At 41.2% G+C, this 26,854-nt stretch overlaps 2 protein-coding genes across 4 annotated transcripts in view; one reads left to right on the forward strand and one right to left on the reverse strand.

Moving 5' to 3' along the window:
• Positions 1-8,583, forward strand: part of ZSWIM5 (zinc finger SWIM-type containing 5) — a 131,834-nt gene extending 123,251 nt beyond the window's left edge. Inside the window, exons 10-14 of the mRNA XM_026707329.2 lie at positions 822-957; positions 2,328-2,482; positions 4,564-4,727; positions 5,388-5,469; positions 6,142-8,583. Of these exons, the coding sequence (XP_026563114.2) occupies positions 822-957; positions 2,328-2,482; positions 4,564-4,727; positions 5,388-5,469; positions 6,142-7,004 (1,400 nt within the window). The 3' untranslated portion in view covers positions 7,005-8,583. The remainder of the gene's footprint in view (positions 1-821; positions 958-2,327; positions 2,483-4,563; positions 4,728-5,387; positions 5,470-6,141) is intronic.
• A 76-nt stretch (positions 8,584-8,659) lies between these two features.
• Positions 8,660-26,078, reverse strand: UROD (uroporphyrinogen decarboxylase). Of its 3 annotated transcripts, none has more exons than XM_026707252.2 (10): positions 26,000-26,078; positions 19,424-19,536; positions 18,597-18,676; positions 16,411-16,473; positions 16,095-16,292; positions 15,324-15,485; positions 13,425-13,562; positions 12,410-12,510; positions 11,741-11,807; positions 8,660-9,665 (listed from the first exon to the last, which is right to left on the reverse strand). In XM_026707252.2, exons 1-10 carry the CDS (start codon positions 26,020-26,022, stop codon positions 9,501-9,503), a joined length of 1,110 nt encoding a protein of 369 aa, XP_026563037.1. In that variant the 5' UTR covers positions 26,023-26,078; the 3' UTR covers positions 8,660-9,500. The 3 variants fall into 3 exon arrangements, with proteins under 3 accessions (XP_026563037.1, XP_087785953.1, XP_087785952.1); XM_087929827.1 differs by lacking the exon at positions 26,000-26,078 and adding an exon at positions 23,596-24,017; XM_087929826.1 differs by lacking the exon at positions 26,000-26,078 and adding an exon at positions 20,253-20,305.
• Between the last annotated feature and the right edge of the window lie 776 nt (positions 26,079-26,854).

Here is a 26,854-nt window from a genome sequence, read left to right on the forward strand (position 1 = left end):
GCTGTAGGTGACAACCAATTATATTCTATTGTTCTATTTCTGTGATCTGTCTTTTAATATGTCCTCCCTGGGAATCGATCTGGCTCTATTGATTTGTCTATTGATCTTGATGAGTGAGGATAGTTAGATCCAGTGTCCTGGATCTCTGAGCATTAGAAGTGCTTATCCCTCCCCATTCCACTGTGGGCTCTAAAACCTGTGCATTCATGTGCTGCAGTTTCCTTTGAAAAGTGGAATTAATGGATAACTTGGCCATTGCCATAGGGATGGAAGGGGAAGGAGACAAGCTCTGCCATTCTAATCACAATGTCTGAGTTGAACTTATCAGAAAAATAAATAGGAGGATCTGATTTGCAGTTTGATGGTGAGAAGAGGAATATCTCCAAACCATTTGTATCATAACATTAGAGACCCTGGTTCAAGTCGAAGCTTAGTTGCAGTAGTTCGCTGGTTGACTGTCAATCACGTACTCTGAGCCCAGTCTCTCTCATTGGAGGGTTTATTTATTTATTTTATGTATTTATTTTGTCAAAAGCTTACAATACAACAGAAACAAGAATAAACGTAAGTTTAAATACAAGAAATAGGAACTAATAATTGGAGACAGTAGGACAAGGATGGTAGGCATGATTGCGCGTATATGCACGCCCCATTCTTAGGAATTGGGGTGAGGTCAATAGAGGTTAGTTTGGTGGGACAGTTGGAGGAAGGTGTACTATATGTGCCATCTTGCGCTCTTGATGAAAAGATAAGACATAAATCTGATAAATAAATAGGGTTGGTTGAAGGAGAGACACTGATATGCTTCTGCTCTTGCCTAGGTGGTCCTTTTAGTGGCCTTGGAGAAGTAATCCACCGGGAAAGTGTACCTATGCACACTTTTGCAAAGTACCTCTTTTCTGCCTTACTGCCCCATGATGCTGACCTGGCCTACAAGCTGGCATTGCGCTCCATGAGGTTGGTACCCCTATTTTTTTACCCCCTTTGTTAAGAAAATCAAGTGAAAAGAACAGTGATAGATTTCCCAAAGCTTGGCGTATCATACATTCGTCTCAACTTTCTCCAATAGCAAAATTCTTGCAGCATTTTTAATAGATTTTTAAAGAAAGCAGGTTCACATACGTTCATCCTTTTTTTTAAGGATGTGAAAATGGAGTTCCTGATTAACAAGTATGGTTGGTCAATTTCATTGATAAGTATCAATTCTCTAGGATTGATATTTGAATTTGCATTTTATTTGAATTTGAATTTAGGATTTTATTCAAACAGAATGAATTTACATTTTATTCAAATAGAATATAGAAATTATAGTAGCTCCATGCTTGCAAGTAACAGTGGTACAACATGGCTTCTGTCATATGCTCATAACAGAGAATATAAAAATCAAGAGTTTAACAGGAAGCCTTCACTTATTGGCCGCTCTTGGGACTGGCAACTCTGTCACTAAGTGCTAGAGACACAAAGCGAAAACTCGTGTGTCTGCACCAGGTTTATATTATCATCATAACTTGAGGACTCTTTATATAAACATGTGAACGAGTAGCTCTAAAGTGCATAAGTGCATAAGATATCTAGCAAGAACTTGCACATGCAGCCCCTTCATTAAGGAGAGCAAGATAACTGCAGTGCAAATCAAGTTTTGCTCTGACATAAACCATAAGAAAAGTGTATGTCTAAAGTTTCATTTTTCTTTACAAGTATTTAAATCCATTCTTAGTTCTCTAGTGATCTTTCCAACTTGTTCAAGACTAATTTGTAACCATGAAACTCAAATCCTTTGGCCACCTAATGAGAAGGAAGGACTCGCTGGAGAACAGCCTAATGCTGGGAAAGATTGAGAGCAAAAAAAGAAGGGGACGACAGAGAATGAGGTGGCTGGATGGAGTCACTGAAGCAGTAGGCGTGAGCTTAAATAGACTCCAGAAGATGGTAGAGGACAGGAAGGCCTGGAGGAACGTTGTCCATGGGGTTGCGATGGGTTGGACATGACTTCACAACTAACAGAAACAACTTTGTAACCATATGCTGCTGAAAGTCTTTGAAAGATTTTCCACATCATTCTGAGCCTCGGTGGCGCAGTGGTTAGAGTGCAGTACTGCAAGCTACTCCTACTGCAATTTGACAGATCAAATCCCACCAGGCTCAAGGTTGACTCAGCCTTCCGTCCTCCCTAGGTGGGTAAAATGAGGACCCAGATTGTTGAGGGCAATATGCTAACTCTTTGAGAGGGCTCCACATGCCACAAAAAGACAATACAGAGAGTATTTGGTATGATTACCAGCAGGTATCCTTCTATTGACCTAACGTTGTGGCTTTGTTCTTCCTAGGCTGCCTGTTTTGGAGACAACTCCCTCAGGTGATGTCACACATCCTCACCACATTGTTTCAGTGGTCCCTAGCAGGTATCCCCGCTGGTTTACTCTGGGGCACTTGGAATCACAACAGTGTGAACTTGCTTCCACTATGCTGACAGCAGCCAAAGGTGGGTGAAGGATTCCTAATATAACTGTACATAGTTCACTAGAGAACCAGGTGAAATATTCACCAGCTGGTCTTCAAGAGTAATCTAATAGAAAGTCAATTTGTACGTGTCATTCAGACCCTGTTGACTGCTAGAATAGTAGGCACAGTCATTTCATTAAAAATAAAGGAGAATTATAGAAGTTACTTTCTGAGTAAATTGTTGGATGCAGCAGCTGTTTCATCTTTCAAGCATTTCTGCCAATCTGTACAAGAATGTTCTGACACCGAGACACTTTTGATGCCTGAGAAGTGAAAAGAATGTGCATGAGCAACTGGAAACATCTGCTGTATGCAGACAGTGGGCCTACTCATAAAAGCAACTGCACACTCCGTGCAGCCTTTATGATTAGTACCAGCAAGCTGCAGACTGTTTCCTGCTGGGCTGTATGGAAGAGGGAAATAATTCTTTCTCACTTTATCCACAAAGACAAATTGCATTTGTTGATGTGAGCCCAACCATCTATATTAGGGGGAAGGGATTCTTACCTGACTGGATAGTTGGAGTCCCAGAAATCCCAAAAACTCCCAAAAAGCAAAGTTGAGTTACTCCTAGGATTCCCATCCCATCTATTGCAGTGCAGGTGTGGTTCTTGCCGCATATAGGAGAGTTGCTAATACAGGAATGATGGGCTGGTGGGACAAACTACTACTGTGTGACATATAATTGCTTCCTTCGTGTCCCCTTTTCAGACAATTATTTTTCCTAGTTAACTATTGAAGAAAGCTTTGAGACACTATCTTTTGTCTGATTTCTGTATAAGAACTGTAGATCTAATGGGATTCCCACTTACACAGGGCTCATCAGTTTCTGCCTCAGGTTCTCTTCCTGAACTGTGCCAGATGTTATGAGAAATACAGTTCTGAAACAAACCTGAGCAAATCAGGCTTATTAGTTACAGATTTGCTAAACTATAGTAGGACCCAATTGCTCTTTGTCTCATTTTCCTTTGAATGGTTTCTGGCTCTCACCACTGTTATGCTTTCTGCATGACACCCTTGACAATGTTTTACTCTCTAACCACTTTTGATAGAAGTTTTGGTTCTGATCTTATGGTCTAGTTTTCAAGACAGATGGACATTTAGCTACTTGTGGTGAACAAAAAGGCCAGGAAATTAAAGCTTTATGTTTCAGAGACCAAAGGCATCTCCAAACCAGGAGTGGGATGCTTCTGGTTCTGCCCGGTTCTATAGAGCCGGTAGCTCTGAAGAGCAGCAGGCACTGAACCAGTTCTATGTTTGCTGCTATTTGGCCCACCCTCCCACCCAGGCTCTTACCTGTTCTTTATTTACTGCTTTTTCAAAATCAGCTGCTTTGTGCAGCATAGCTGAGGTTGAAAAAGCAGGGAAAAAGAGGCTTTTCAAACACTGTGCACCTACATGCAGTGCTTTTCAGTTGTCTGGGAAGCACAGCCTAAGGTTAATTTACACGCGCGCATAGCACACGTCAGGCGCACATGTGCACAAAGCACACAAAACATAATCACCGAGCCGGTAGTAACGCCGGTTGAATCCCACCCTTGCTCCAGACCTATTCCAAATAGAGAATATTTTTATCTGTAGTTGAATTGAATTTTTTAAAATAAGTTTTGCCTGTTGCAAATTTAAAAATGAAACTTGACTTTGACTTTTATAACGCAATCTAATGTGAGCTAGTATATATTGCTAGCATATTTTTGTCTGGTAATTCATGATTGCAGTTCAGATTGCAGATTATATACATTGAGTTACAGCCTTTTATTTCTGTGCTATATCTATGCTTATTTCTCTACTTGGCTCTAGAAACAGGCAAAATGGAGATTTGTCATAGAATCCCTTGGTATAGTTGCTTGAGCTGAAAAAAGTTAAGTGGAAAGACACTGACGGATCTGAGAAGAAATCCGTAATTGAATATTTGAGCCCTCAAACTGATTTCTATCTAGCAGGATATACAAAATAAGAATAATGTTACTTAGGCTTACCAGTTTACGTAGGAAGGTATTTACTATTATTTTAGAAAGGTTTATTGTAACCAACAAATGGATAAACTATCTTATACTGCAGGTGACATGCTGCGTCTACGGACTGTCTTAGAAGCAATTCAAAAGAACATCCACTCCTCTTCCTTGATCTTCAAACTGGCTCAGGATGCTTTTAAGATTGCCACACCTGCTGATAGTAATGCTGATACAACACTACTTAATGTGGCATTGGAGTTGGGGCTACAAGTAAGGACATTAATAATCTTCAGGAAAAAACGAATAATTTCCAAATCTTTACAATAAGTTGGAAGCCTGCCTTGAGGGTTAATGAAATGTCCATGTTAGCCAATGAAAAAAATCTGCCGAGTTGTGATCTTAAGTGATAATCCTGCTCTCTTACAGGATTTTGGGCATACTGGCCATTTAAATCGGGGATCCCCAACCCCTGGGCCACAGCCCAGTAGCGGGCTACAGTCCATTCAGAACCGGGCTGCACAAGCAGCAGGCAATCTTGTGCAAAGTTCCATTTGTGTGAGCAGTGTGCATGCACACCCGCTGCTTGTGCAAATGGAGCTGCATGTGACACCTGCCACTCACACAGAACCATTCCCTCCGCCCCCCACCTCTGCCACTGGTCTACAAAGCCGGCAACATTGGGGACCCCTGATTTGAATAATTAAATAACCACAGTTACATTTCTCAGCTAAAAGATTCAAAATGGGACATAATGCTTCCCACATGGCCTCCAACCTAGGCAGTTTATGAAGTTAGAAGCCAGACCTGTTAATCTTCAAAACGGGTTGAAACAACTTATTGTGATAGGCTGATCTAGGGAAATGCAACCATTTCTTTGGATATCACTGGTGGGTGAAAAAAAATATTTTCTACTCACTTCTACCGTTCCAGGTAATGCGCATGACCTTATCAACATTGAACTGGCGACGGAGGGAGATGGTGCGATGGCTGGTGACCTGTGCTACAGAAGTTGGTAGGTATTTTCACAAATCCATACTTAAAATGAAGGCTGCAGCCTGGAGCAAGCCTCACTCAGCCTTTCCCAACATTGGTTTGAGATTCTGGGATCTCAATTCCCCAACCATCAGGACGGTACGCCCGTGTAGTATATTCTGCTCACCCAAGATATTAAGACGCTATTGGGCACCAGAGCCAAATCTGGATGACAACTAATATCCAAACTCATGACAAAGATGAGTGATTTCTAACTCAAATAGTCTATTCCTCCCAGTGTTGACTCCCTAGGTAGCAAACATTGAAGGATTTAATTATAAGGAAAACACACGAAATGAAGATAGGATATATGACATTTTCCAAATGAATTCAGTAAGTAGCTCAAATTATAGCAATCTTTGTAAATCTTTTTACAATAGAGCTCAAAACTTCATTGCAAAAAAAAAAGGGGAGGCCAACTCCTACAGGTTAGTGCTGAACTAGACTGTGATGTGCTACTTTCAAGACAATGAGAGACAAAAATATAATTGACTGCAGTATTGGGTGTCCTGACAGAACAATGGGCTTGGTGCTACAGGTCCAGTCTGTTGCAAAATAAAATACAATTATTGCTCAGTTTGCTTACTACCATTGCATGCACCTTGCTGGTTCTTCCCTAACTGGCTGAGCAGTTCGTGATTCTATCTTGCAGGTGTCCGGGCCCTGGTTAGCATCTTGCAGAGTTGGTATTCACTCTTTACCCCGACTGAAGCAACTAGCATAGTAGCAGCAACAGTGATGTCCCACAGTACCATTTTGCGCCTCAGCCTGGACTATCCACAGCGTGAAGAGCTGGCTAGTTGTGCTCGCACGCTAGCCCTGCAATGTGCCATGAAGGATCCGCAAAACTGTGCACTCTCGGCTCTGACCCTCTGCGAGAAGGACCACATTGCTTTTGAGACTGCTTACCAAATTGTTATAGATGCTGCATCCACCGGCATGACTTACTCCCAGCTCTTCACCATTGCACGGTATATGGAGCACTGCGGGTACCCATTACGGGCCTTCAAGCTGGCCTCGCTTGCCATGACACACCTCAACCTTGCCTATAACCAGGACACACACCCTGCCATCAATGATGTCCTTTGGGCATGTGCACTCAGCCATTCCCTTGGTAAGAATGAGCTGGCCGCTATTATTCCATTGGTAGTAAAGAGTGTTCACTGTGCCACAGTGCTATCTGACATTCTGCGCCGCTGCACCATGACGGCGCCAGGCCTTGCTGGCATCCCTGGCCGCAGGAACTCTGGGAAACTGATGTCAACGGACAAAGCACCTTTGCGCCAACTGCTGGATGCTACAATAAGCGCTTACATCAATACCACACACTCCCGTCTTACCCACATCAGCCCACGGCATTATGGGGAGTTTATTGAGTTTCTGAGCAAAGCTCGGGAGACTTTCCTGCTTGCTCAGGATGGCCACCTTCAGTTTGCGCAGTTCATAGACAACCTTAAGCAGATCTATAAGGGCAAGAAGAAGCTTATGTTGCTAGTGCGAGAACGATTTGGTTGAACTTCTGCATTGGGAGGGCGGGGGAAGGGAAGAAGACACTCTGATCATTGTTGGTGGAATCATGCTTATCAGGCAAGACTAATCGTAATTTTCATCGTAGAAAATCTCCCAATTCTTCTGAGGAACATTAAACCAAAAGTAGCATGTTAGGAAGAGTTTGCTTCCCAATGACCACTTACTTGCAAACACTTCAGCAATACCAAAAGGCTAACTAGGAAACTGAATACCTCTTTCCCAAACAGCATGGTGGATGGAGGCAGAAAAGCAGCCAATGTGGAAGCACATTACTCAGCCTCTTGCGCGGCCATCTGTGTTCTCAGCTGGTGGGTTTCGAGATGTGCATCCTGCCATAACTGGCGTCACCATTTAGTTAGTGCAGCCTTCTCCAACCTGGTACCCTCCAGATTTGCCAGACTTCAAACTATTTGCTTGGCTGGGGAATAGGATGAGTTGACTCCAGAGTAACTAGGGTGAGGGGTGGGGGGGAAATAGCTGGGGCTGGTTGGTTTAGTATGTGTGCAAGTGCGTGCGTATGAAAATCCTTAATTAAAAAAAAAAAACTAAAGTTAACGGTTCTCAGGGATTGCTTTACTAAAAGTAACAGAAGCATTTATGATACTGTAAATACAATAGTATATGTGTCGAATATTAAATTGTAAAGTTCTAATTATTTATAATTATTGTTTTTTGTTTGTTTTTGTTTGTTTGGGGATACTTGAAATGTGTTGTGGGCTGGGCTAAGCATTTCTAAACCTGAGAAATGTGAACGTTTCTCAGGTTTTACCCCAGCATTGTTGGCAAAAAAAAATAACAAAAGACAAGCGGGTGGGATTTGACTAATGGAAAATAAACAAAAGCTTGAGCAGACCTACCACAACACGTAACCTTGGAAGAGAGAAGACCAAGGTGGAAACCGCAAAGCCAGATACACCTCAGCATTTCAAGGCCATCAGGGTGTGGATTTGGCCCACTGACTAAAAGCCACAGCACATTACTTGACTGCTACTTTGTACCATGGCTCCGTATATGGGATACAACATGACCCCAGGAAGCTGGAACAAGACTGTTAACCGGTTGAGCCCATAGTGCAAAATGCTCTATTTTTGGCCTTTCTCCAAATGCAAACGAATTGATTTGTGCAAGAGTTGTATTACTCTGTGAATTTAGAAAGGGTCTTCTGTTTTTATTTTATTTTATTTTTGGTCATCTTGAGGAGCAGGAGCAATTAGCCTGCATGTGAGTCTTTATTTTCAATTTCATTTCAAAACTACTGTCCTTGCTGGCCTCTGCTTAGGTTGGTGCCTTCTTGAGGACAGCTTTCCGCCATAGTTTCTGCTACTTGATCTCCTACTACTGCTTTGCCTCCATCTGAATGTTTAAATGGAGCGTAGCAGGAGCAGAATAGTTTTTCCCCTTTTCTAAATGTCTTTGTGTTCCCCTGTTCCAGTGCATTTTAGTTCTAAAAGGGGCAGGGAGGGAATGGATGGGGCAGGGGTTAAGATGAAGCGTAGTTTAGGAAATGTGGATTAAAATTACATACTGTCTGACTCCAGTTTTGTTTTGATTTTTTTGTGTTTTTTTTTTTAAAAAAATCCTGAGAAACTGGTTGGAAGACCAGATAAGCCCTACTCACCCAGTATTTGTTGCCATAAAAGTATCATTCTTCTGTCTCTTTATTTTGTATGTACAACTTCTTGATCTGATGTTTAATAAAAAAAAAAAGGAAGGAAGACTTCGTTGTATCACTCCAGCCCTTTTGGTATCAGTCCATTAATGCTCCCAGTCAGAAATCCTTCAAAAGGAGAGCCATTCAAAGACACTCTGTGCTGCTACTGAGATCGGACTAGAGAGAGGTTACAGTTCCATATTCTGTAACTGCAAGGGGAGAAAATAGTTTTTCCTTTTCTGGGATAAACAAGATAATTTGCATATAAGCTAAAAGGGGACAGATTATCCCTTTCTCAGACACAGGATACTTAGCCTGCAGAAGCAGGCCATTGAGGAATATGCATGAGGCCTATCTCCTCCTCCTCCTCACATCTTGTGATACTTCTGAATATTAAAAGCAACTCAAATAATAATAATAATAAAAAAAACACTGCTGCAAGAAACAGATGGGTAGGAAGCAAGTCAAGACAGCCAAATCCTGTACGGAAGGACAGCTGAAGTTCAATTACAATAAAAGGTGTTCATTGATTGTCGGAGGCACTCAGATTAGTTTTGTAATCAATAGGAGCAATTTGGGGATAAGCAGTACACAGTTGGGACAATATATATTTCATAATGAATCCATTTTCTATGGTAGAGGCTGAGAAGAAGATAACGTGTGTGAAAAACCTGCACTCCCCGGTTCCTTTTGCCAGTTCCTGCTGCAGCCTTTGTAGCTAATTACATCGAGATCCTTTCCAGGATGTTCCCTCTCAATAACAGATACATTTGCTTAGCAGATGACCCATTTCTTTTCTTTTTGCTTATGGATTGTTTCTTCCGAGTCCCTTAAGAACATTTGTTCAGATTGCAAGAATGCATGTGCACAGCATCCACAAAAGCCCCTACGTGTTCTGGATTGATGTCAGGATAGAGACCGTGGCCCAAGTTGGCAATGTAACGCTGGGAGCCAAAGCCTTCCAACATCCTTTTTACCAGCTCCCCGATCTTCTCCTGTGGAAAATGAAAAATGATTAAGCAGATCAGATAGCAATAGCACTTAGACTTATATAGCACCCCATAGTGCTTTACAGCCCTCTTTAAAGGGTTTACAGAGTCAATAAATTGCCTCCAACAATCTGGGTCCTCATTTTACCGACCTCAGAAGGATGGAAGGCTGAGTCAACCTCAAGCTTCTTCAGGATCTAACTCCAGACTATGGGCAGTCAGCTTGCAATATTGCATTTTAAGCATTGCGCCACCTCAGCTCTTTTACATCACATTTTCAATCTTCAAAACTATTGGGAAACTGGGTAGACATAGCCTAGCACAATTCCTTTGCTCGTTTGCCTAGCTTACTGTCACATTAGATCGGGGACTTCAAACTTGGCAAATTTAAAACTTGTGGACTTCAACTCCCAGAATTCCTCCTCCGGTCATGTTAGTTCAGGAATTCTGGGAGTTGAAGTCCACAAGTCTTAAACTTGCCAAGTTTGAAGACCCATGCATTAGATAAACAAATGGTTAGAGCTGACTGTAGTTTATGACCAATCCATGTTGGAAGCAATCTGAATTAGAGATAGCCACATTTTGCTCACACTATGCAAAATTCTGAATGGGTTACATAAGTAGGAGTGGAAAAACCAGTGCCTTAAAGCCAACCTTGGTTTGTTTCCATAACAAAAGCATGGTTTGAAGTCATTGATTGGTCACTTGGTCCACAGCACAGAAAAAACAGTTGTTGGCAACAGCTCATTTGACCTTCGTTAACCTATAAGCAAGATTTCATTTACAATAGGAAGGTACTGATCCGTGGCTAGTTTAGTTGGGTTAGGATTTGAAAATTGTCTGTACTCCATATCTGAACTTCTCTATCATGGTGTAGGGTCTCCCGCTTGGGTGGGGGGGTTGAACTACCCTGTTTCTCCAACAATACGGCTCCCCCAATAGGAAGTCCCAGCATGTTTTATAGGCATGAAATGAAATTAAGCCCCTCCCCCCAAATTAAGACCTATATTAAAACATGCAAAATGGTGGGGAATGGTGGGGGGGCTTGCCATTAGGAAGTACTTTTGTTGCACACCCAGATATGGTGCTGCCTGCGTTGACCCCGATATGAAGTGCCCCACCAACGCCGAGGTCAACATCCAAGCCGTCACCGCCCGCCCGAAGATGCATGGGAGCGGAATTAAGTCACCCCTAAAAAGACGGCCTAGCTATTTTTTCGGGGCTCAAAAAAAAAATAAGACCCGGCCTTATTATATGAGAAACATGGTAGATGACCTACAAGGTCCCTTCCAACTCTGATTATCTGTTATCAGTGAAAGGCCTTGGTTTCTTGTTTCTTTTTACAAAAAAAAAAAAGAGAGACAAGAACATGAGTTTTCAAACTTTTTCAAGCTGGGGAACTGATTTTGAAAATAAAAAAGACCCAGAACCCCTTAATCAAGAGGGTGGGGCTTCTGAATGTCAAGCTAGCAAGTCCTGCCACACTGGTTCCTTAGTGGCTAAGAGGGGAAAAGCTCTTTCCAGAAAGGGCCCAGGGGGTTAAAAAAAAGGGGGGGGGGCTTTTATTCAGGTTTCTAGAGATTTTTTTTTTCTTTGCAGGATCCAATCTGGATCAGTCACCTGGACCAGAGGTTTTGTCTTCTGAGTTTTCAGATTTGTGCTGGAGCCCATTTTCAGGAAAATTCTCTCTAGCAGAGTGTGTGCTGTCCTCTGTGGCAGGGGTCTCCAACCTTGGCAACTTTAAGCCTAGAGGATTTCAAAGCTGGCTGGGGAATTCTGGGAATTTAAATCCTCCAGGTTTAAAGCTGCCAAGGTTGGAGACCCCTGCTCTGTGGGGTGGCTTTTTCTTTGTCACTAAGAGCTTTTTCCTTCCTACTCTCCACAAGGATCTAAGGTAAAATCCTCTGCAAGGGAACTTTTCCCCCCTTTAATATCTTGTAGAGATTTTTCCCCCTTTGTCCAGCAAAACCCATTCAAGTCCCATAGAACCCAGGGAGAAAACAAATGAATTGATGCAAGAAGCCAGCGGCTGCAGGAATGAGCGTAACCTGATCGTTACAATTTAATGCATGTTTCCTTACCTTGGATGCATATAGAGCACATGGATCTAAATTCCCTTGTAAGGTAACGGTTCTTCCAGTTCGCTGGCTGAATGGGGGGTGGGGTAGGGGTGGGGATTAAAATGTAAGAAAGACGCTTAACCAAGATAAAAGGGCTTGCTGGACTTCATTGCCTCAACATACAATGATAACTCCTAAATAAAAGACAAGCTATCAGTCAACCCCATCCATCCTTCTCTGACTAAATTCCAGCTAAAATGCTGAAGCAGAGGAAAGAAGCTACCCTCAAAATCAGGGCTTAGGTAGCTGAGTGGAAATAGAAAACTACTAATTTTCCCATGTGGTACCTTATTTTTCTTATTTCTAATTAAAAAAGATAAGGTACAAATTTATTTCTGATTTTGTAAAAGAAGAGCAAGAGAACATTCTGTCCATTCTGTTACACTGCATCAGCCTAACCTGTCCTAAAACAGTCATCTCTACACAAAGGTAATATTTCATGCACAACCTACGATTGGTATCTTTACTTAGTCTTAGCTTCAGCTACCATCCCTTTATTTTTCAAGTATCATATGAGAGAGGGATTTGACTTTTATGACAAACTACTCTATTGCAGAACTGAGGAAGAATCCCATTTAGAAGAGATGACACTCCTACGGAGTTCCCAAGGGAATACAACCCATTTCTCACCGAGCCTCTTGAGGACATGTGGTCCAGTCCAGGCTAACCACCTCGTATCCAGACTGTGCCAAATCCTCCAATGCATAGTGGGCATTCTTAGCAAAGATGATCTAGTGGGTGGAGAGGGGAGGAGAAGACGGAAAACAACGAGGACAGGGTTATAAACGCTTGGTCACATAGGAACTCGAATTTTGCATGAAAAAAAAAGTTATATCATGTCATGGCTTTTAAAATTATGCATAGCAACATGTTTATTTGAAGATTATCCTTTTTCCTTTATTTGAAGATTATCTTTTTAGGCATTAGAGACGATGAAAAAGACACTTCTATAAAAAAGTAGTAGAAGTGCAAGCCTATTATCCACCACCTCTGATTATGGAAAGTCTACACTCTAAAACTAAGTTTTGAAATGCCAGCTTTACGCCCAGTTATGATTTGAGGGGAGGGCGAACTGTTCTACTTCAGCATCCAAATTCTTTCATTTAGAAATGTATACTTCTATACTAAAAATATGAAGTTCTTCATATTTTCATACTGTTTTGATTCGTCAGGAAAAAGTTCTGATAAAGGAGACTTGAAGAATTTTTTTTAAAAAGAGAATAAAGTTTATTTTCTTTCTTTGGCTACTAAATCAGGGTAGCTATGAACTTTCTGGCAATAGCGGAGGCTACAATTTTTTTGTATTAGTTGGTGGAGTCCATAACTAACTGTACTCCTAGCCTACTTGCAAGCGCTCCATAGCTATCTGAACATTGGATTGTGTAGGTCTTTAGTCTGATCCGGGTCTTTTTACCGGCACCTATATTTTCCTCTCTTCTACCTTTAAGTTTTCAAGAAAATGTCTGTTAATGGTCTTTCAATCGTTGAGAAAAACATATGATAGGCGAAACGAGCTTCAGGATTCTACCAAAATGTGATATTTGCCTTTAAAATAAACAAAATGCTGCCATTCTGGACAGAATCGCTGTAAATTCTGGGTAATAATTCAGAAAAAAAGGCAGAAGGAAACAGTCCCATCTCTTACCATTGGCACTGCAGGGAGAGCATTTTCTTGTAGCTTATTCTTCACACCTTTGGCAATGGACCGAATGAATGGGAGGGCAAACTCTGCAAACTGGTCTGGCCCCAGGTGTCCTGCGTGGGACTCAAAAACCTGCAGAGCCTGTCAAAAAGGACAAGCAGAGAATCAGAATAGACTTCCTGGTTAACGGCTATTCTCCCTCTCTCCTTCCACTTAACTGGAAGGCCCACCCCACTGTTCAAGGCATTCAGTCCAATCTGTCCTGGCATAGAATGTAGGGTTCTTCCACTGGAAAAAAATCTAAGTTTCAATTGCCTTTGGGTGCACCAAAATGTATTTAGGAGAAAATTACACCAGAAAACCCTCAGGTAGTATTGTCCATTGTTCTTGTCTTTGTTGAAGGTTTTGTTCCAGGATTAGACTGTCACATGATAACTGCATACGGCCATAGAGAATAGCTTTAAATCCTATTCTCAAGTGAAAGAATATTGACCACCAGGTTGCAGTTCCTACATATTTGGTATAATACAATATTGAGTATTATATAGTCAGTTATATAGTATTATATATGAGTATTATATGCTAGGCTTCTTGAATAAACCTAGCATGGTAGCCAGTTATATGAATAGATCCCAGTTTCATCATAATAGTTGTCAACTCATAAAACATTTTGTATACATGTTTTATAGTTGACAACAGAAAGAAGGGGGGAGTTTCAAAGAGCAGACAGCATTGTGGAATAGAAAGTACATTCCATTCATATTTTTTTCAAAGACTGATTAGATGGCTGAAGCTTCTGACACGAAAAAATCTAATTGGAGAGCATGATTGATGACTCTTGGCTATGGACGTTTTTCGTTGGATGATACACTCAGAGAGGTGGGGGGGAAAGCAGGATCAAGGGTGACAGTGAATTATGTATCTCAGAGTTGGCTATGCCCAGGTTAGTGCTGGACATAGAATGGTAGCTTCAAATAAATCCTCTTTAGTTTTGGGAGTATGGCTCAAGGCTCATGATTTAATTGGAGTAACTGCTGGAAACCTGACAATAGTAACTGCATAGTTGGATAGTTGGAAGAAGGGCAGAACTCATCAGAAAACTCTTACTGTCTTGGCTATATATATGAACTAGCTGCAAGATGTTGTCTCTTGAAACATTTTGGGAAGAAGAAGAATCTGGGAGGACAAAAAGAGTTTTCTAGAGCTCATAAAGCCAGATCAAAAATTTCAAAAGTTCAAAGTGACTGGTATTTTATATACCATTTGCTGTGGTGCAGAGTTTTCAGGGGTGGGATGCTACCGGTTCTGCCCGGTTCTAAAGAACTGGTAGCTCTGAAGAGCAGCAGACACCGAATTGGTTCTGTGTTTGCTGCTGTTTAGCCCACCTGCCCGCCCAGGCTCTTAGCTGTCCTTTATTTCCTGCTTTTTCAACCTCAGCTGCTTTGCACAGCACAGCTGAGGTTGAAAAAGCAGGAAAAAAGTGGCTTTTAAAATGTTGCCCACCCGTGCGCAGCGCTTTTCAGCTCTCCGGGTGGCACAGTTTGTTGGTTTACACGCGTACGCTGGGAATCGGTAGTAACACCCATTGAATCCCATCCCTGAGAGTTGTGCTCTGTCCAACATCATCAAATTCAGTTTCGATTTGTTCTTGTGAACTCCAGAAATCTATTCTTAAAAATAATAGAGGAAATACAATCAAATATTTTTGAAAATTTATGTTCTAAGAACAATGGCCTAAATAATGCACTGCTGATTTATCGATTCAATTACCCTTCCTTGAAAGGATCCTTTTCGGCAGAAAGATAAAAGGAATAGTATATCTTCAGAAACCAGGAACCAGTCTATTTAAGTAAATGTGATGACTACAAACTTATGGACAGAGGCTCTTCGGAGTCCACTCACCTGAGCACCTGCAGCCACCTGTCTCACCAGATATTCCACAATAACATCAGTCAATAAAGTGAGCAGCCGATAGCTGGCCTCAGGATGCCGGTAGAGCCAGGCCTTGGCTTTGGCCATTGTGTTGGAGCCACCACCTTCAATCATATAGGACATCAAAGTCCACTAGGGATTAGAGTAAGCAAAAATAAAAAGTAGATATGAATAAAAAAGTCAACTTCCAAAGCTAAGCCAGCTTCTACAATCACATGAACCTTGTAGAAACAGTGAAGCAGTTCTATTACATACAGATTACATGGTTTGCATTGTACTGTACTCTCCTCTGAAACTATATCAACACTTTGTTTATTCTGGAGAGTTACACATCCCGTCCCCAAAAAGGAGCTTGTGAAACAATTAGTTTTCATATCTAACCACGTCTCCTTTGGAATGAAATGCAATAGATAAAAAAACCCACCTGGCTCAAATTAAGTGTCACAAAATAAAACTGGTAGATCTTTGTGGAGTAGATGGTTGGCTAGGCAATTGATCAATGTATTAAGTTAATGGTGGAGGAGCAAGAATATAAAAGGTCTGGCTGAAAGTAATTCAGAACCAAGACATTTTCTCCTTCCTAAATGACTTGTCAAATGCTGCTGCCAAAGGCTCAGAACCTTCCTGGTGTCCAGTAATAACACAGAAATGTAGCACATTCCTATACTACCCAATAGAAAAGTATTAAGATGCAAACAGGGATTTCTTGAAAGGTTTGTGTTTCCAAATAACTGAACTCACCGGGGCACCAGAGAAGCCGATCAGAGGCACCTTCCCTTCCAATCTGTGCCGTGTCAGTGTGATAGCCTGGAAGACATAGGCCAGTTCTGTTGCCACATCGACCTTCTGCCGAAGCTTCAGCAGGTCCTCTACTTCCTTTAGTGGTTCTGGAAATGTGGGCCCTTTTCCTGGCACCATCACCACTTCCATGCCCAGTGCCTGAAGGGGACAAGTCATGTGGGATAGAACTCATTCTGGTTTTAAAGGTTTGCAAGCACCTCTTCTCCCATGTAAAATCAATTAGCAGCATCTCCTCCCCCTCAGCCGTTTCCCATACCTGAGGCACCACCAAGATGTCAGAGAAGATGATGGCAGCATCAAAAGGAAAGCGTCGTAGAGGCTGAAACCAAAGAGAGTGGAGAAAACACACAAACTTGATTTTTAACTAGGCTTGATTTCTACATGCGTATTATATGAAATAGGTGAAATCTAGCGTTCATGACGGTAATGGAAATATAAAGCAATTTGATATGACAAATTCAGAGAAAAAGTAAAATGGGGCTAGCATTTTTTATGATGCCATTCTGTGTGGAGTGTTTTTCTATATAAAAGAAAATTAAGAAAACGTAATTGCAGATCACACCAGAGGCAGCTTCAAGTGCTTCTTGGATAATTAACAAACCCAGCATTGCTGTATCAATGACACAATCTTGCCTACCATACAGACATATATTGTGCACTAAAGAGTTTCTCTATAGACCATTCTACTATTTTCAGAATCCACATCACCTCTGATAGTACTATATTGTTAATATTATTTACACTCTACTAATGAGGCACCACCCTTTTATAAATATATGCTGAAATTTACAGGGAATATAAGAATGCCTATCTTAGCAGGAGGGAAATTATTGTACGTTTGGGGCAGAATATTGTTATATAAAATATGATAATTAACGAGGGTCTTTTCAAGAGCTACAATATGATTCTACAAGAACCGTGGTGGCATAGTGGTTAGAATGCAGTATTGCAGACTAACTCTGCATTTCGCATTGCTGGCAGTTCAATCCTGACAGGTCTGAAGGTTGACTCAGCCTTCCCTCCTTCTGAGGTGGGTAAAATGAGGGCCCAGCTTGTTGGGGGCAATGTGCTGACTCTGTAAACCACTTAGAGAGGGTTGTAAAGCACTGTGAAGTGGTGTATAAGTCTAAGTGCTATTGCTTTTGGAGGGTGGCAATAACTGTGTGTAGGCATTCCAGTCACAGTACTAGAAATGTTGGTAATTCTAGGACTATGTGCCGGATTCTTGCTGACCTTTTGTGTCTAAAGAAAGAAGTAATTTGGTTCAAAAAATTTGCCCTTGACTGACTAGGTGAGCCCTATAATGTGTGCATGAACAGTTACATGTAATGCTTTAGTTACTATTGGAGAATATTCTTCACTTTGCTTAATAAAGATTAACTGCTGTTGTTGTTGTAGTTAGTCACGAGGTTGTATCCCACCCATCATGACCCCATGGACAATGTTCCTCCAGGCCTTCCTGTCCTCCACTGTCTGGTTAAATATGTCTGGGCGCCATCAAATCTTTCATGCCCTCTCTTATGTTCCACAATTACCCTGTTCCCCTCCTCAAAGGAACAGCCCTTAATGACAAAGAGGAGGAGGAAGTGACCAATAAAAATAGAGGGAGGGAATGATTAGCAACAGCAACCACTTAATGGGAAAAAATTGAAAATGCGTGTGATTGGAAAAGTAAGTAGCTCAGATGAAGAGGCAACTAATGTGGGATAGTGTGCGAAGTTGCCAATGAAAGTATTAAAAGTAGTGATTTAAAAATATTATAAAGGGGGGGAATATTATAAAGTTAATTTTTAAGAAACATATTTTTTTCTATTTTTAAATTAAAATTATATTCAGGTTAAAGACAAAACTCTCAATGGGCTAAAATAGAATAACATTAATGTATGGAAAAAAAGAAAAGAGGGTTTTCTTCAAAATGAAAATTATAAAAACAGAACCAAATAATGTTTAAAATGATGCTGTCAGTCTGACAATGAACACAGAAAAAATATTGACAAGTTTATAACAATGTGACAGAAAACAGAGGAAGCATTATATAAATAGAAGATTAAAAAGCGGAAAATGAAATCCCAAAGCAGTCAGCAATGTATATAATTGTTTTGTAGGCAAATGAAACTTTAGGTCATTAATGGGGTTTTTTTTAAGGCAAAACTACACTGGGTAAATAAATGAAAATAAACCTAATGAAAATACCCCAAATTAAATTCTAATAGAGAACGTAAGAAATACAGACAGTATATCAGTACAACAAGGATGAATAAATAACAGAAGCAAAGAAAAATGAAAAACACCCAGGATACACAGACATTAAACAAATGGGGCAGAGATAACTTCAGAAAAGAACAAAATGAAAATACACTTAAGAGGTAATTCATGTCCTGAACAGAACTTCAATCCTGAACATTAGTCCTACTTAAGAACAACATAAAGCTCTCTCCATACTTGCAGTGTGAGTTCACAGCATGTCTCTGGTGAACGACAGGTTGCAAAGAAATCCTGAGCTGCTCGAGTCTCACGGAATTCTACAAAATAATTAGAAAGTGGATGGAATGTAGATCGAAGGGTCATTAAATGAACTGTTGTAAGTTGAGGACTACCTGTATTCACTCCCAGGATTCTCCCTAGAATCTGATCTTTAGAATTTTTTTCCATTGCTCTCTTCTCATTTGACAGGAATTTCCTCTTACCTCATAATTCATGGCTTATATATTGTATTAAAATAAAGTGTCCTTACCCAACCCAAGAGAGTCAGGCTGACATAGCGGTTAAGGCATCAGGCTAGAAACTAGGAGAGTGAATTCTAGTCCTGCCTTAGTCATAAAATCATCTGGGTAATCTTGGGCCAGTCACTCTCCTTCAGTCGTAGAGAGAGAAAAAAAACAATGGCAAATCACTTCTGAAAATTCTGGCCAAGAAAACTGCAGAGACAGTTAGTCAACCAGAATCAATATTGACTTGAAGGCACAAGAACCAATACCACTCCATCCCAAATACTACCAATCACTTCAAAGATATAGAAAAAGCTATAATATCTAGCCTCCCAAATTCAGATAACTAGCAGGGTCCCTTTTCTCTTTGCTGCCATCTAATGGCTATCTGGACATTTACAATTCAGATATGACACACTGGCTAGACTATATTGGGACTATAATTCCATTCAACTCAACCGAGATGGCCAATGAGTAAGAATAACTGGCACTGCAACTATTTGAAAGCGATAAACTGTGCACCTCTTGTATAATTCAAGTCACCCTTTCTGCTTTAATTACCTGGCAGGTATCTTCCTGCCTGTCTCATGCACCAAACAGGAGTGTATTTTGTCTCTTCTCCGTGTGCTGCTCGCAAGAAAGTGTCATTTTTCAATTCAGGAAACCCTGTAGGACTAATCAGAGGAAAACAAAAAGCAATATGAACATAGAAGATGGAGACATCCGGTTCACTATAGCTGGTGGTATTAAGCAATTACTTCTCAATATAAATTCACCAGCCTTCCTTAGTCTAGAAATGATAAGAGTGGAAATCCTGCATCTGAACAGGGAAAATCAAATATCTTTTTAATTCCTCCTTGGGATTATGGGTGCAGTCAAAAGTTAATGATGTCTGCCATAAATATTGTGGCAGCTGATTAAAAGAGGAAAACAACATCAAACATGGCTCTGGGGATTCTTTTCAAGCTCTTTACCAATGGGAGGCATCCACAATGAAGTAACACGCTGCGTCTGTGCATGAGCATTTTTGTTCCTGTCCCATGGGGTCTGTGCACTGGGAGGAGAGTGGGCTCCATATGTTCCACTCTGCAACATATTTGATTTGTTGTGATTTGATCCCATTTTCTTCACTTTCCAGAGAGCTATCCTGCTGACAGGCAGGCAGGCAGAGTTCCAACGTTTCTTTTCTTTAAGTTTCTTTCCAATATTCCAAAGGGTTGGAATAAATAGGCAAGGAAATCACAGCTTCTGGAAATTCTTCCCCAACCCCTTTAGCCCTATAAGCAGCCTTAGGGAGCATCTGGGTTTCCTCCCATACAATAATGGGCTGCATCTGGGTACACTTTCTCCCCAGGCACTAAGCAGGTTGAATGCACACACAGATAGTCACATACATAGAGAGAAAGAGATGACTGAGTGAGCACACATGTAGACTGTGTATGTTTGTGTGCTCTCCCCTTATGTTGTACATATGTGTATTATTTATCCATATGTGGGAAGCACAAGACAGATGGCATATACTCTGTTCTTGGTCATTCGAATCATAATGAATGCAGAGTTAAAATGGATGTACCACAGGCTCACATTATAATGTTTTCTGTGTTTTCTTCTCAGCAGTTCCCCAGCTTCTTCTGGTCCATTTTCAGACTTGCTATCTCTACGGTCAGCTTCTCCCCAAATATCTATCTATCTATCTATCTATTAATAAAATTATTATGATCTTTAACTGGGTGAAATGGTGCATCATAGGGCAATGGTTTTGCACCAAGGCACCTTTAATGGGCTAATTGACAGAATATGTCTAAAATCCAAGATCCATGACCCAACGGAATGAAATTTGGGAAAGATGTGGCTGCTTCAGTGCTATTGGCTGCTGCTCCAGCCACATGATCTTCATTTTCAAATTTCTTTGACAGTTTCTCAGTCATTCTTGTTAGGAATATGAGTCACCTAACAACTATTTGGGTTAGCAATATATAAACCAGGATAAACATTTTAAAACTGTATCTTTAAGAAAATGCAAAACTGTAATTAGGTGTGGTTTCTCAAACGGACATAAGATGGAGCCAGAAACCTGGGTTGTTTAGTCTGAGTCTCAGAAGAGAGTATGAGTGTATATCTCTGTTTCCTTCTGTTGGAAAGTATTGCCGTTGCTCCATTTCTTCTAGTTGACTGATATTACTGGATTTAATGTAAGTCTGTTACTGAACTGTTTTTTGACACTGGACTTTGATATTTGGATTATACCTGGATTGAAAACTGACTGATTTAAGTTGTGAATTACTTTGGATTGCTTATTTTGGACTTTGCTTAAACCTTTCTGGAAGTAAAAACCTACATTTACTATACAGTGTATCTGTGTGCTCTGTGTGTATTATTCCAACACTACTCTCTATACGTCTCCCTGTATGCACTCATTCTCCTAACGGGGAATTACCTCAACAAGTCTCACAATACTTTGCTCTCTCCCACCCAGCAGCAGCCACTTATCTGTCTTCTAGGAAGGGAAGGGATTGGAAGGGAAAGGAAGAGAAAGAAATACCTGTGCACCTATTTGTCCCATCCCCTCTGCATGTTCCGCCGACCTTTCCCAACCCCACACATGCTTTCCCCAACCATTATGCACCCCATGCACTCTCAAGCCATGCTGCCGCCCTGTGCGCCTTCCTTGACCCACAGGGTCCCCTCTTGAGTATCCCAATGCACCTTTCCTGACATGCATTGTCTCCCATGTGTCATCCGTGATCCACATGGCACCTCTTTTGCACAGCACTTCTGGGCTCCCACTACCCCTTAGTACCCTTGCAAACCCACATTCTTGTTGTGGTTAGCTGGCAGCAGGTGCAGACGGCTGAGGAGAGCAAGGACTCAGATGAGGGGCCAGGACCATTACAGAGTGGACTGCTGCCTTCAGAGATTGTAGGGGCTGGCAGCAGTGATGAGGAGGCTCCCAAGGAGCCTGTACCAAGTGCACGTGCACACAGGATTGTTCGTAGGAAAGAGCAGTTACAACAGCACGGGCGACTCGGGAGTAAGGCTGCAAGGTAATGGCCCCTCCCTCAAGAAGATAAAAGCCAGCTATGAAACAAACCTTCTTTGCAGAAGGCAAAGATGTTTTGAAACTACAGCCTCGTGGACAATCCAGTATCCTGAGTTTGTATGGCAAATTATTTCTTGTCCGTTATCTTTTGGCAAACCTCGCAGAGTTTGGCAAGGCTTGTGCTTATCACAGCTAATTATAAAGCATTACAAGGTTTTTGTTCCTTTTGAATTTGTGTCTGATTTGTCAGAAAAGGGCGTGAGTCAGAACAATTCCTCCTGAAGCATCCCCAACCAGCACAGCATCTCTCATACACCCCTGTGTCCCCCATGCATTCTTCTTGAGCCACGCTCTCCTCTGCATACTTATCTGACCCCCCACAGTCCCTCTTACACCCCTGTGACCTCCACATCTTTTTTTATCCACACTCCACCCCCACCATACATCCTACTTGAACCTCAGGCACCTTGGGCACCCTTTCCAACCAACATTAGTACCCTTAGCACAACCTCCCTAACCTTCACAGCATCTCTGAGGCACTCCCACATATCCTTCTCAAACCACACGGCGCCTCTCACAAATTCCCATGTATCCTTCCTAACTTGCACCTACACGCACCTCTCTTCCCCCTCCCAACAGCAACCACTTAGCCGCCTGCTGGGTTCCTCAATGACTTTCTCCCTATAAGCTTTCCATAAACAAAGAAAATAGGAATTCCTCTGGTAATATTGAATTGCTAACCAGGGCATACAAAACTTTTGCTAGACCAATACTTGAATACAGCTCATCTGTCTGGAATCTGCACTGTATATCAGTTGTTAATACAATTGAGCGAGTCCAGAAGTATTTCACGAGAAGAGTACTACACTCCTCTGCTCTCAAAAGAATACCCCATATCACCAGGCTTCAAATTTTGAACTTGGACAACCTTGAACTACGCCACCTATGGTTGGACTTAAGCGTAGTACACAAACTTATCTGCTACAATGTCCTACCAGTAAAAGACTACTTTCTTTCCAACTGTGGTGGAAAGCTGAAAAATAAATGAGACCTCCCTCTCAATGGCTATTCTTTTAAATGAAAAAATATATATATCAGATCTTGATTATTTTTCTGGAAGTGATTATTGCCTCAATTGCAAAAGGAAAGCATTTTGAAGATTTTTAGAAATATTCTTAGCTTTGATTCCTCAATAAATGTTATAAAATAAGCTTTACTCTTACATGCAAACCACAAGTTCTGGATGTAGCATCTTCATCTCCTATGGAGATATATCCAAATGCTTCTAAATCCAGTCTTGGGTATTACATATGCACTTATGTAAACGGTGCTCAAATGAAAGCAGGTTTTTCTGTGTGTCTCAAGTAACATAAAACAGATGACAGGAAGTATGTAGCAGCTGAACCGTAATTAAATTTTGCAACTTGACCCCCCTCCAAATAAAGGTGTTTACTGGCAGTTTCTTTTCTCAGCTCCAGGTTCTTTTTTATTTATTTAGTTTATTTCCTTATATTAATGACCCAATCCAATGTTTCAAACCATAAAATCACCACACAAAAAACAAACACACAAAACTATCCAATGAACTGTCACTAGTTATCAGTACCAGAAACAAACACTTGTACTAAATGAAGAAAGAATGATATAACCTATTCTAAAACCCTTCTGCTATGCCACTACTATTTTTACTCACCAGTTCAAAAACAATCCATAATGTCTTCATTTGTTGACTCAGAAACACTTAGAAGAAACTAAAATCATTGCCCTAATCTGAAGCATCTGTCTGAAAAAACCCTGCACCAACAAAATATACCTCCTCCCCTACAAAAGTAGTCCCTCTAAACAAAATGAAAAGAAATTCAAAAACCTAGTAGCTTGACTTTGAAAGGGATGGTTCCCTGATAACAGAATTGGAAAACTGATTGATGCCTGACAATACAATCTTGGCTCCCTTTGCCTGCGGTATTCTCTGAGGCAGAGATGCAGAGCTGTCAAGTAAGCATTCTCCTTGTAAGACCTGTTGGGGTGCTGAGGTTCAGGGTTTAGGATGGGAGAAGAGATTCCTGTAAAAGGGCAAACACATCCTCCAAACTAGGCAGAATTTCAGCCCTCTGAAAGCTAGTGTCCAGGCAGTTTCTCTCACATCACAGCAGAGCTAAAGTTAAATCTCCTCAGCTGTCGAAGAGACATAACAGTATAGGATTACACATGCTGACAGTTTATACAAAAGCAGCTAGGCATCTCAAATGCCCCGAGCCCCTATGCCACTGTCACAGAATAACAATTATTTTTTTAAGTTAGCATAATATTTTTTCATTGTCAGTAATGCAGAGTAGCAGTTAACTTTTGATTACTTATGCTGTCAACATCATTGGTCAGACAAAGAACAACAACAATATAGGATATTAATCTTTTAAATGCAGGGCGATTCTAAAATAAATTCCCTAAATTTCAGGGACTTATTCCCAGGTAAGTGTTCATAAGATTCTAACTTAAATGGTCCATGTATCATAAGAAAAAACTGTACATTTTTACAATTCCCTTCACTGAGATATATAGAATTGTATTGACCCACACTTCACACATCCCAAAATTAATTCCTATTCAACCACTTAAGTCATCAGCTTAAGAGTCTTATGGAGCAGTGACTCTCAGAATTCTAGCTATTTTGGTTATAGAAAGACTGTGAGCTATACAATATAAATTAGGAAGAAAAAGGCTGGGGAAAGCCATTCTCTCTAAAAAGGTATAAGATACAGTAGATAAATTCACTCGGTAGGCACAGGACAATGACAGCAGAACTTTGGATTTCACACTGAACTGGACTGTGCACCTGTACTTTTTATTACAAAATATTCCTATTTGGAAATTATTTCGAAATATCACCTTTACAGCCCAATTCTTATCATCTCACTTAAAAACTAAACACTGAGAACTTAAGTTTCATGTCACTGTACATATTACAAAATGATTACACAATATTTTAAACTCTTTTCACATTTATAGTTCTGAAGAAAGGTAAAATAGAGAAGAAGGGTAACGTAAAATGTTCCAAATATTGTGAATTGTAATTCTCATGTTCCCTGACCATAGGGCCATGCCAACTGGGGCAGATGGCTAGATTCCAATTGTATCTGGAAGGTTACAGCTTTGCCTTCCTTGAACTAAGGAGCAATTGAAGAGAGAGAGATTCTCAGAATATCATGTTCTTAGGCTGCTTCCCACACCCACAGATTATCTCAAAATGGGTGCATAAGGGACATTGGAGCCTCCTGGTTTTTATACTGCAGAATAAAAACAACCATTGAAACCTAATCTCTCTTCTGCCAGCATCATCGATTCACACATTAAAAGCAAGAAAGGCGAAGGATAATGTGCTCCATTAATAAAGTCCTGCCTATCATTCTTGACACAGTGCTATCCAGCTCAAGATGGAATGGTAGTTTCTCTCTGGCTCATCCTGGGCACTCAAACTAAGCATTAGTGCACCGGGGCTGCAAACCACTAGATTTCTCAGTTAAGTGGTCTTTTTTTCCCCCCCTGAGCCTTTGATCTGATCCTGATCACGTGAAGGTACCTGCTGCACCCACCGAAGGAAGACCTAATGCCTTTGCCACAAGGGGTGGATGGGAAAAAACGCCAGCCTGGGAAAGGGCCTGTGGCTGGCCCACTGAAGACAATCGAACTGGCAACTGTTATGGATAGTAGGCTATAAGATCTCCGTCTCAAGCAAGGGGTTGGACTAGAAGACCTCCAAGGTGCCTTCTAACTCTTATTCCTTGTAGCATAACGCGGTGCCTCAGAGAAGCAGAGTTGTCCACTCTTGTGCTTCGTCCCCCCATGCAACCCAATTCATGCCGGATGGCTTCGGACACCGCTCCCTAATTTGCCGTATGGCAATGCCCTCCGACCGAACCCACGGCAGCCTTCCCCAGCTCGGTGCCATGCAGGTTATACTACAGGTCCCAAAGTTCTGCCGGCCTTAGTTAATGACCGCGATATTTGGGGACGATGGGAAATGTAGTCCAGTAATCTAGAAGCAGAAAGGAGAGAAATGTTATTTGATCCCCTCTTTCGGCTCCGCAGCCGCTACTCACACGACTATCCCATTCTTTTCCATCTTGCCCTCCACGCAGCGGTGCGTGTCTTTTTCCCGCCCTGCTGCCTATCAAAAGGGGGGAAAAAAACAAAAAAAAAAGTCTCCCCAAGACTTCCGGATTCTTGTCCCGGCTGCCCTCATTGGTGCTCTTAGGACCCGCCCAAGGCTTGCGTCAGAAGAGAGGGGCACCGCTACCGTAATGATTGCCGTAGTAGCTCCGACAAAAAAAAAAAAGAGCAAAGTCAAAGAAGGCTCTATTTGCATGATGCTGAAACCATAAGCTTGAACTCGATTAACATTCAACTACAATATGTACCATATTAAGTTCCGATAAGGAACTGAGTTAACTTAATAAGCCACCACTTGTTCATCGTATTTTGGGGGGGATGGAGTTAGGTGTGACAGTGTAATTTTCAAATATATATTTTTATTTATTTATTTGCTTTGTCAATCACAAGATAATAGGTATAAGTATAAACATGAGTAAGAATGCAGGAAATAGGTATGAATAAATGGGGACAATAGGACAGGGACGATAGGCACGATGGTGCACTTATGCATGCCCCATACAGACCTCTTCGGAATGGGGTGAGGTCAATAGTGGTTAGTTTGAGACTAAAGGAGTAGGGGGTAGTTAGAGGATGTAACAACAGAGTCAGATAGTGCATTCCAGACATTGACCACTCTGTTGCTGAAGTCCTACTTTCTGCAATCAAGTTTGGAGCGGTTTACATTGAGTTTGTAAATGTTATGTTTACTCAGAATGGATCCTCTTGAAGTCGGTAAAGTTTTCTTCCAGATGAGTGTGTTTACATGTTCTTAAAGAAAGAAATTTATCAGTGTCTGTGATTTA

Source organism: Pseudonaja textilis, chromosome 3 (genome assembly GCF_049901715.1).
Source record: "Pseudonaja textilis isolate UNSWEBS1 chromosome 3, rPseTex1.2, whole genome shotgun sequence".
NCBI classification, from domain to species: domain Eukaryota; kingdom Metazoa; phylum Chordata; class Lepidosauria; order Squamata; family Elapidae; genus Pseudonaja; species Pseudonaja textilis.

Bases quoted from the DNA above. Each gene is read 5' to 3' on its own strand.
- UROD (XM_087929826.1), bottom strand. From the start codon at position 20,290: ATGTGTGCTCACTCAGTCATCTCTTTCTCTCTATGTAT. The intron at 19,537-20,252 runs GTGACTATCTGT...TCCTCTGATTAG, and splicing joins ATCTCTTTCTCTCTATGTAT to TCCTACAGGGTTTCCTGAAT. The intron at 12,511-13,424 runs GTAAGAGATGGG...TCCACCCACTAG, and splicing joins CTCTCCCTGCAGTGCCAATG to ATCATCTTTGCTAAGAATGC.